The sequence below is a fragment of the Chanodichthys erythropterus genome, chromosome 17, assembly GCF_024489055.1.
Source record: "Chanodichthys erythropterus isolate Z2021 chromosome 17, ASM2448905v1, whole genome shotgun sequence".
Taxonomy (NCBI): domain Eukaryota; kingdom Metazoa; phylum Chordata; class Actinopteri; order Cypriniformes; family Xenocyprididae; genus Chanodichthys; species Chanodichthys erythropterus.
This window is the reverse complement of record NC_090237.1, coordinates 32,657,102-32,667,890: the sequence shown is the minus strand read 5'-3', so window position 1 is coordinate 32,667,890 and position 10,789 is coordinate 32,657,102. Positions and strand designations below refer to the sequence as shown.

At 35.3% G+C, this 10,789-nt stretch overlaps 1 protein-coding gene across 1 annotated transcript; it reads right to left on the bottom strand.

Moving 5' to 3' along the window:
- Window positions 1–436: 436 nt before the first annotated feature.
- On the bottom strand, window positions 437–10,706 carry LOC137005164 (TPA-induced transmembrane protein). The gene is made up of 8 exons (XM_067365973.1): window positions 10,271–10,706; window positions 7,729–7,809; window positions 7,163–7,240; window positions 6,802–6,937; window positions 3,138–3,280; window positions 1,544–1,614; window positions 1,170–1,339; window positions 437–955 (listed from the first exon to the last, which is right to left on the bottom strand). The coding sequence occupies exons 1-8, from the start codon at window positions 10,343–10,345 to the stop codon at window positions 948–950; spliced, it is 762 nt and encodes a 253-aa protein (XP_067222074.1). The 5' UTR covers window positions 10,346–10,706; the 3' UTR covers window positions 437–947.
- Between the last annotated feature and the right edge of the window lie 83 nt (window positions 10,707–10,789).

Here is a 10,789-nt window from a genome sequence, read left to right as displayed (position 1 = left end):
AGTTCATTTCACATACAATGGTGTCAATTAGGGCTGGGGGATATATATTGCATGCGATTGTCACGCGCATTTCGCCAGTAAAGCCGGTTCCCCGATTACCGCTAAATCGGCATCACCTGCTTTAAAATGTAGCGGCATTTAATAGACAGAGCCGTAGTTCACTGACAAGCCACGCAATATCGCGTTCATATCACAGATGAATCGTGTTTTGTGTTTTGTGTATGTATATATATGTTTCAAGTGGCTTTATTGTTGTGTATAAATATATAAATTTGTACAGATACATTTAATAGCGCATATATATTTAAGTAGAGTCTGATCATGTTTAAAGTGTCTTTCTCTGTCTAGATGCTGTTTTCTTCAGTCATTCTGTAACAGCCGTGGACGAACCCTGAAGACCAGCAGCATATACATATAAATAATGTAGACAGACTAAAATTGTTCCATTAAAGCACCTCATAACAGGTTTTTATTAAAAAAATACATAAAAAATTCTAATACACGTACAAAGAATTGTTCCCCAGTAAATGTCCATGTTAGGATAATCTTTTGAGACTTAAAACTGTGACATAAGTGTAAAACCCCATACTCTTAAACAGTAGGCTACATCCATCTATTGTAAAATACAATAATAATAAAGCAAAAAAAAACCTACTGTTTTACTCTTTTAAATTTTTTTGATTAAACGTTCTGAAATGTTAAAAATCTAAAAAAGTTATTTTCATATATAGTGTGTACAATACATAAACAGTAATTATTAAATGTCAACTACTGATGTATAATTATTATTAACAGATTAAAAGAGTACAAAAGATAATTGAATGAAATAATGTGATGTGTGGAATGTTTTTTTTTTTGTTTTTGTTTTTTTGAGGAGGGTACCAGTGGTTCGACTTCAGACATTTCTTCAGGGGGAAAAAAAATCTTGTAGTTCAAGTTCTGCTTATCTAGCCAACTGAAAAACAAAAGCAAACAAAAAACAAACAAAACAAAAAAAAAAAACAAGAAAATCGTAGTTAAGTCTACTAATAAAGCAAAAAGTATTCATTTTATATTTTGTATAGTAGCTAACCGCATGCTTATAACGAGTATATTTTGTCACTATATAATTTCCATACTTCCGTTTCTATTAATTGTGTTGTTGACTTATTATTTATTCATTTACTCACGTTCCATGCTGAGTGATGTTGGTATGATATAGAGGGGGTCTCCAGTGTCCTGATCATACAAGTGTTGGACAAGCACATTTTTAACAATCTTTAGACTCAGAGTGTAGCGTACCAACTCCTCGTGTTCTGAAGGCATCATGAACTTTATCTTAAATTGGGCTGTAGTGTCCCTGTAATGAAACAGAGGGTTAAACGCTCATTTCTGACAACTTTAACTTGATATGAAAGAGAAATGTTTGTTTGGGCCACACCAAAAACCGTGGTATGCAAAACTGATGTGTGGACAATGTTTAAAAGGCACACTACAGTGTGAACAAGCAAGTAAACAGAAAAGGCAGTGTAAAATGTGAAATCGGAGTGTGAAATTGACTCACTGGAGATGGTTTATGGTGGCAATAGAGAAGTACCGTTCCAACGCAGGAGAAGAACTGTAGACTCCTGTTAGCTGAGGGGAGATGAGATACAGACAGAAAGATTGTGTAATCAAATCAAAGAGTCGACTTAAAGGGATAGTTCACCCAAACATGAAAATTCGGTCATCATTTACTCACCAACACGCCCAATTTAGTCAGTCTACTACTGAGCTCTGTTAAATCAGACGTGTTAGATAAATGAGACATGATCCCAAATATGCAATGCTGTGGCTCATACACCCTCCTGCTCAGGCCAAGTAAGTTTCAGTTTCTATTAAAGAGTACTTATGCCCTTTTACAAAGTCTTGTTTTTGTTTTTTTTTCTCAAACTGCAACATTACACAAAGTTAAATGTAAAAAAAAGCATAATAGGCACTCTTTAAAAGGTTAGTTCACACAAAAATTAACACTTTTTTTTACTTACCCTCAAGTTGTTCCAGACCTCTCCAACACAGTTTTTTTATATTTATATAATATTTAAATTATTTAATATTTTTTATTTTGTGAAAGCAATGTTCTCGAGTCAAAGAGTAAAGTCATAGGTTTGGAGAGACATTATGTTGAGTAAATGAATTTGTGGATGACTATCTTTATTTTTTGTGTGAACTATCCCTTAACACACAATCACAATGACTTAAGGTGTTTCTGGGGGTTTTGAAATAGATTAGTGTACTTAGAGTCAGTCACATGACTTTCTGCATGTCTGTTGTGCAATAAGAAAAATTTGTGTTTCAAAAAATCTGAAACTGCTGCTTTTCAAAGAAGCTGGTGGTTTTTTTAAATAGGGACATCATTCATTAAATCAACAGAAACCAGACTGTAAATGAGCCAGTGTTAGCCATATAGGATAATTGTCATCTGTAACCATTCTTAAAAAAGGCAACCTAAAATTAAAAAACAAATTATCACAAGCATCATATGAAAAAAATGCATTCAGACCAATAGCCATAACATACAATCCACCAAACAAATACAAAACACCACACAGACAATACAAAAGTTAGCACGCAGCTCATATTCTAGCATTCACATCAACAAGCCAACCAAAAAGCTTCAACTGAACAGTGTAAAGACTAAGTATTAATAATTATGCGAAAAAGACTTCCATCTACAGGTTCAACCACCTAAAAAAGCAGTCCCTCCTCTAAAAGACAATTTAGCCAACTTTACAGCTCAAAGAACAAACTTTTTTTTTTTTTTCCTGAAGTTGCAAGAATGTCTTGCCACAAATTTTCCTTGTAAGTGCATTGCTGTCAGATGCAGTTTTTTCCCCCCACACAAACCGAGGTCATGAGTCAAAATCATTTTCTGTGGTAATCGATAACATGTTAGATGGTTTCAATAGAGTCTAGCTTGGAACATTTGAAACACATTTGACAAAAGATTTTGGTTTACCTATCTTTCAATCCATGAATTGATTTCAATAATCATACATGTCTCTTAGATCTTCCATCTGGTGGAGTTTGATAAGTTTAACATCATGTAAAGTGTATGAATGGGTTTCTCAAACATACTTCAGAGGCATTATGTCAAGTAATGGTCATATCATTATTACCTTCTGTTCCAGCTGCTCTAACAGTGTCTCTTGGTCCAGAGAGTAAGAAGTGCTGCTGTTGTCCAGAGTAAATTTCCCTCTGAAGAAGCGTTCCACCACGAATGATGATTTGTCATAATTTTCATCCCCATCATCATCAATAACTTTAAAGCACAGAGGGTTACAAAACAACAATAAAAGACACTCAGAACCAGATTGTTATATATGAATTCTGACACAAATCATATGGTTGCGATTCAATTTATAACACATAAATACATGGTCATGAAGTGTATGGTGGTAAAATATTATAAAATTAGTAAAATATGAACAAATATGATTATTTATGTCATGGTCCCATCATCTCAAACAGTTAACATTCAGGGAATTTACAGAGGAAGGCTTCTCTAGACTCATATCTTCAAAAAATCATAAATGCAGATGCTCTATAATGTACTTAATGTAGGAGAAGAAGTGTAAAAAATCTATTGCTTGGTGTAAAATGCTGTAAGTGTCAATGACAACAATATTTTCTGGTCCATATCTATGATCTGGTGAACCATGTGGTCATGTGGAGTGAATAACATGCAGAAAAAAGTAAAACGGGAAGAGAGAACATAAAGAGGACCCTTGCAGTCTGTGGTTGCATCCGAAAGATTGTTGCCTTGCTGCCCTATCAGGCAATGAAATTCGTAGGCAGCGTTTGTACATGAAGGTACCTCACAAAACCGATTTCAGATAGCATAATGGTTTAATTATAGAGCTTACTTAGACTTAATTACTACAATAATGTCTCACTAGAAATTACAACAAAAGTGGAAAATGTTGGTCAAAAACGTGTATTTATACATAAACTGACCACCAATTGCTACTTTCAGATGCCATCTTTATTTTTCAGTTTTCGGATGCAGCCTGTATGTAAAGGTCAATACGTCTTGTAAAGTATCATAATTGGTCTTTTTTTATGACAAGGCGAACTTTGTTATGTTTGTACAATGTCACGTGATATAACAATCTAAAAAGATCTAATAATATTTTTGAAATAATTCAGATTATTAAAAAAAAACCCTGCATGAGCAGGTGCGAAGGCGTGCAAATATACATATGTTGATTGGGAGTTGGGACATCGTGTCATTGCATTTGGAATGAATGCAATGATTGGACAAACATTTTTTGGTCCCGAGACATTTTTTGGTCCATGACTTCACTTTTTACGCGTATTCAAGATTTGTACAACTCTAGCATGAAGAATACAAAGATATTTACTTGGGTTGTAACCTGTGGCAACTGCACATGCGTCAAACGCCTTTGTGAGCATACGAGTCAAATAAAGTACACTTTTCAAGGTTGTGCATCCAACTGTGTGCAAGTATACTTTGGGCTTTCCACAGACAATATATGTACGTTTTGATATTTAGACCACTTCTATTATTGATTGCCATCAGGATGTGAGGAGACATTTTTGATGAAATCCCACAGTTATCTGAACCACACATGGGCAGCAACATCATTTCACATTTCAAGGCCCAGAAAGGTAGCAAAAACATTGTTAAAATAGTCCATGCAACTACAGTGGTATAACCTTTATGTTATGAAACAACAAGAATACTTTTTGTGCACAAAAACAAAACAAAAAATAATGACTTTATTCAAAAAATTCTTCTCTTCCCTGTCATTCCCCTTCGCTGTTAACATTGCCGATGCAGTTCAGCGCTTCCAGGTTCTATGTCAAAACGGCGACTCAGTATTGCACGGCGCGGTTCACGTGAGCAGCACAGTGCATGCCTGTGATGCTGACGCAGGAGCAGGCCAATAATGAGTCGGCATGCTGACGTAGAACCAGGAAGCGCTGCACTGTCTGTACAACGTAAAACTGCATTTAGGCCTTAAAAGGTGCAATGACGTTGCTGCCTATGTGTGGTTCAGATTCCAATAGGATTTCATCAGAAATATATCTTAATTTGGGTTACGAAGATGAATGAAGGTCTTACGGGTTTGGGACGACATGAAGGGGAGTACTTAATGACAGAAATTAAATTTTGGGGTGAAAAAACCCTTTAAAGAATTTTTTTTTTCTTAATTATTTTATCTTAATTTATTATTTTTAGAGTTATTAAATGTAAACTTTCATTTTCCATGTTTTTACTAGGTGGCAAAAATCTGCTCGTTGCCAAAGGATAATGCATCACGCAAAAATTGAGATCTTTACCCTTTATTCAAATATTAAAGTAAAAATTTTGTTAAAAATGTTGTAAGCATATTATGCTGTTGTGTTTGGAGTCAATTGATTTATTTGTGTTAACGCAGTGAAACATGCCATATTATGCGGACACAATTTTTGGCCAGGTTTTAATACAAAAAAAATTGTGAATGCATCCAAAAAACAAGAGAGAACAAACAAAATATTAATAACTGATTATGTAGTGTATGCTTTTCCTGAAAGCTTTTTGATTTTTGCATTGCAAAATAAAACCTGTAGCTTGCCTCTTTTGCCAAATGATTTTGTCAAATAAATATCATAAAAGAATAGTTCACCCAAAAATGTAGTCATCATTTACTCACCCTCAAGTTGTTCCAAACCTGTATGAGTTTCTTTCTTCTGTTGAACCCAAAGAAGATATTTTGAAGAATGCTGCTAACCAGGCAGTAGATGGTAGTTCAACTGTCTGGTTACCAACATTCCTCAAAATACCTTCTTTTGTGTTCAACAGAAGAAAAAAACTCATACAGGTTTGGAACAACTTGAGGGTGAGTAGATGACAAAATTTTCATTTTTGGGTGAACTATCCCTTTAACCACGTTTAGTATTGTAGTGTGAACTTATGTATATATAAGTTTACATACATGGCATGCATGAAATTGGAGTATTTACATTACCGGCACATAATTCAAAACTGTTTTGTGTAAGTGTGAGACTATGCATTTGTGTACATAATTTGTATTTATCAGTGTTGAAATTGATTCAAGTAAAAACGGTGAAGAAGCATAGCGTGTGTAAGTTTATTCATTTAATATAATCATTTACAGTAGTATTACAATGTTGAGCTCCATCATATCGCCAGTATGATAATCCTCCGGTCTATAATGAACGCGTTTTTCGACGCAGATGCAGAAGTGAAGTCCCGTCTCTTCACCTGCACAAAACAAACCCCGGCACAGAAGATAGCAGCGTAGTTTTTCTTGTTAGTGAACCTCTGTACTCGATGTCCTGACAGGCTGAAGTTTGTGCAATCTCCACAAACACAATAATTTACCATAACGAATAGAATACAAAAACTACAGAAAACACACTGATTCACGGCCGCTGTTGCTAAATACCAATATATTCTGCACTGAATCAACACAGAGCTCTGCGAACATCTCCCTGTAGTGACTTAAAATGACGCGACGCTGAGAAAAAAAAGCGTTTACAGAGACCGTCACTTTATCTACTAAATTAATGTCCTTATGTCTCGCAAAACATTTTTAAACCCTGCAGTACCTTTTTATATGGTATTTTTGTACAAGGTTATATATTCATCTCGAAAAAATGTTTAAACCTGCAATATGCACTTTAATCAAACTTGTATGGTCTTAAAACAAATATACTCTAAACATCACTTTTGGCCACTACTGTATAACTAACTCTTGTGACATTATCATTAACATCTATAGTAGACAATGAAACTGAATGGAGAATCAGTACCTGCACACACAATGACTGAGATCCCAATAACCATAGTGATGCCTAAGAAGATAAGAAGTATCACCACCCATAGTCTGAGTTTCCACACCACCACCTCATTCAGTTCTGTCTTCAGGCTCCGCAGCTCCCTTCGCCACTGCAATCACAGAGCGGAATGGCCATAAGATTTTCTTACTGTATCTCAAGAGTTGTACATATTTGCTTATTTAAAAACTGATTTAAGGTCCAGTGATCTTGACAACACGTCCTCTTAAAAACCTAATAGTAACTGGACTAATATACCACCACAATACATTTCACTTGCACATTATTTCCCCATGTAGACATATCAAAGTAATGGATTCTAGCTTTTCAGATTTACCTTTGAGGTTTCAGTTGAAGAACCATTTGAGACATCATCTACATCCACAATGTGCTGTTCTCCATTGTTCTCACTGACCTGAAAACACACAAATTCAGACAGACAGGTAAAAGTAAACTAAAGGAGCAGTTTGCTGCTTCATTTCTGCATGAGGTAAAAGGTGTCATGAAAGAGATATTATTACTTAAGTAACATGTGAAAATACTGCATACTGTATCTAGATGAGTGGCACACTGTTTTTGCATTTGTCAGCCAGGCATGCATATTTATTATTTGAGTCATTGCATATCAAGTTTCAGCATGAGACAAAGTGGAAGGACCAGCTTATGTAGTTGAATGAATTAAACTATGATGGTTTTGTGCCAAGGCCACCATAGTTTAATTCATTTTAAAGCCTTTCCTATAGCTTCAACAGGAGAGAATAGCACTAGCAACAGCAAGGTCATGGATTCAACTCTGAATTTATACCCTAAATGCAATCTAAGTCACTTTGGATAGAAGCGTTTGGCAAATGTAAATCATTCATTTCTTCAGCCAGTCAAAAGTTATGAGTAAGAGGAATTTACCTGTGGTGTTGACAGAAGATGAGAAACTTCATCTGTCCCCGACCCGACGTGGTATGTGCAAGCTCCATTTCCTGGATTCAACTGAACATTTGCACAACGGTGCATCATAATTTACACAATATACACATATATAAAGAGAAAAATATTGCCCTATACAGTTGCAGTATATAAATAAAGTATATCTAGACAATGGCCACTAACAAAACAGTGCCAAACCAATAGTGGTAAACATGGCACTGGAACAATAACACAAAAAAAACATCCATGATGAAAAAAAAAACAAACAAAAAAAACTTAGTTTACAAAAAAAATGTGCCAAGTTCTTAGAAATGTACCTCATGTAATCATGTTGGCTTCATATGGTTTTGAAATACATTTACACCCTTTTAAAGAAATGACTCATGTGACCATCATGTAAACAAAATGTATACACACACACACTCCTGGGCAAAAAAGAACAAGAAAAAAAGGGACAAGCCAAAAGTGGCAAAATATTTAGTGGTCTTTTAATGGTCTTAACCATTTTAATCACAAATCACTGGTCAGGAAATTAGCAAGAATTGCATAAATACTGTAGATAAAGTAACTTAGCACAGTATAGACTACCACTTTGTTTTCTTTAAATGTTTAACCCATGTGAGTGAACTTGCAGACAGCTTCTTACAGGAAGAAGAGTCAGTGTTGTTCTACTCCATATTAATGGCTTCAAACAGTTCATGAGTAGTTGAAATACATGTCTTCCAGTTTGTTTGAGGTTAATGTGAGACCAAATATTCACTATAGGGTTCAAATATGGACTCTGACCAGGCCAAAACATGAGCTTGATGGACTTGTTCTCAAGCCACTTCCATTGTTGCAATTTGGGCAGAAGCATTGTCTTGTTGAAAAATATCATCTGATCATTCCTCTTTAGATAAGTTTTCATTTGTGGAAAGCAAGCCATTTTGCAATATTCTGTACTTTTTTTTTTAATATCCTAAACACTAAAAGTGGTACTTGGGTACTTACACAATTCTCTACATTAAACACATCATTCAAAACTAACAGCTCTTGCGTTTCATTTGGAAAACACTGGCATTTAAATGCACACTAATTTACAGATTACCTACACCTAATGAGCATGTGTGAAAACACACAATTTGTTCTCTTAGAAATCAAAACTCATTGTTTTGAGAAAGAAATCATTTAATTTTACTCACTTGCATTTCTGTTTATAATGTAAATATACCTAATTCATTCACATAGAAATCAAATCAAAACAAATACATTTTTCACCCCTGCATTTCTGTTTATTTTGCAAACATATACAGAATATGCATTCAAGTGAAGTCACCTCTATTTCTACAGCGCTTTATACAATACATAGAGATGCACTGATATGCAACTCTGTTTTTGATGTATTTCTGAGACAACAATGCCTTTTTAAGTAGTGCATTTGCTTAAATTTTGCTTGTTTCCTGACTAATAATTTATGGTTAAGACAATTAAAAGACTAGTCTTTAACAATTTTGGGCTTGGCCCTCTTTTTTTCTTTTTGCCCTGGAGTGTGTGCGTGTGTGTGTGTGTGTGTACAGGTTTATATTACAGTGTGGGGGCCAAATGGTAGCCAAAAGGATAGTAAAACCTGAAATCACCTACATTTAGGGGACCAGGCAGCAAGTTCCATGGGGGAAACTGATTAATAAACATACTAAATTATGTTTTTTTTTCAAAATGCAAAAATGCAGAAAGTTTTCTGTGATGGGTAAGTTTAGGGGTAGGGTTAGTGTAGGGGATAGAATATACAGCTTGTACAGTATAAAAACAATTACGTCTATGGAAAGTCCCTACAAGGCTAGTGAACCATACATATAGGCTGTGTGTGTGTGTGTGTGTGTGTGTGTGTGTGTGTGTGTGTGTGTGTGTGTGTGTGTGTGTGTGTGTGTGTGTGTGTTTTCCTGTATTCAAGTCATTTCATGTTAAATGTTAATTTCTAATGCATTTTTATAAAATAATAATAAAATAACAGATGAGAAAAAGAAATGTTACGTCACTTATCCAAATAATATGGCAATTTATGGCCATGCACTGTACCATGGTAATCCTGAAAATCAGCCTAATGGTTTTCTGGTCTTAGCTGATCTTCAAGTTTTCAGTAGAATCATTAAACTAGCTGAAGACAAACTAGGCTGGGAGACCAGTTTAAACCAGCAACTATCTCAACGCTTACTCAACCAAGCAAACCAGCTTAGACTTTTCAGCTGTGGACATGGTATTCTATAAGTTTGGAATACAATGTACATAATAAGCATATGGTGATCATTCAGGTCGAAGCAGCCTATGTCTTTAAGTACTAAGGTACAACTACAGTTTTTTTTTTTTTTTTTTTGTACGGAACTAATAAGTTTTCCCATAGATCCTTCGATCAGACAACAATAAAATTCCCTGAACTGTAGTGTTCTGAGTACGACTGACCGTGTTCGAGCTTGCCCGCCGACACCACGAGAAACTAATCAATAAGAATAGATTAGAATGAGTAAAAGAATCATTTTTGCCAGTTTACCTGAATCGTTTGGTCATCCGAGACGTTATTGTTGTCACAGACAACTTCAGAAGTCTTCTCCAGGGCGTCGCTCATACTTCCATAGTCACTAACTTCAACTCCCAAGAGAGACAACCTGCGAATACACCCGGAACTGACTGATGCAATGTGTAAAGACGCTTCACCTGGTTTGTGTTGTGGTTAGAAATCAATGCCGTGTTTAGAACTGTTACATTTAGTTAATAAACAATAAATAAGCCGATTCCAGGTTTATGTGGTTGCGGCTAATAATGATATATAGGTAAACTCCAAGTAAAGTGTGTCTCGAATACCAGTTTCCATGAGTGTGTGTGTGCAATGAAGCGAAACTGAAGGGATGAAACAGCTGTTACATACAGGAACTGTGAGTGTAGAGCATGAATTTGTTGAGGTCGTCAGTAAATTGTCTTCCACTGACGACTGTGATTCTCATTTTCACCAATGACACCAAATGTGTTAGTATTAATGGCATTCAATTTTTTTTTATGTAAACAGGTGTCA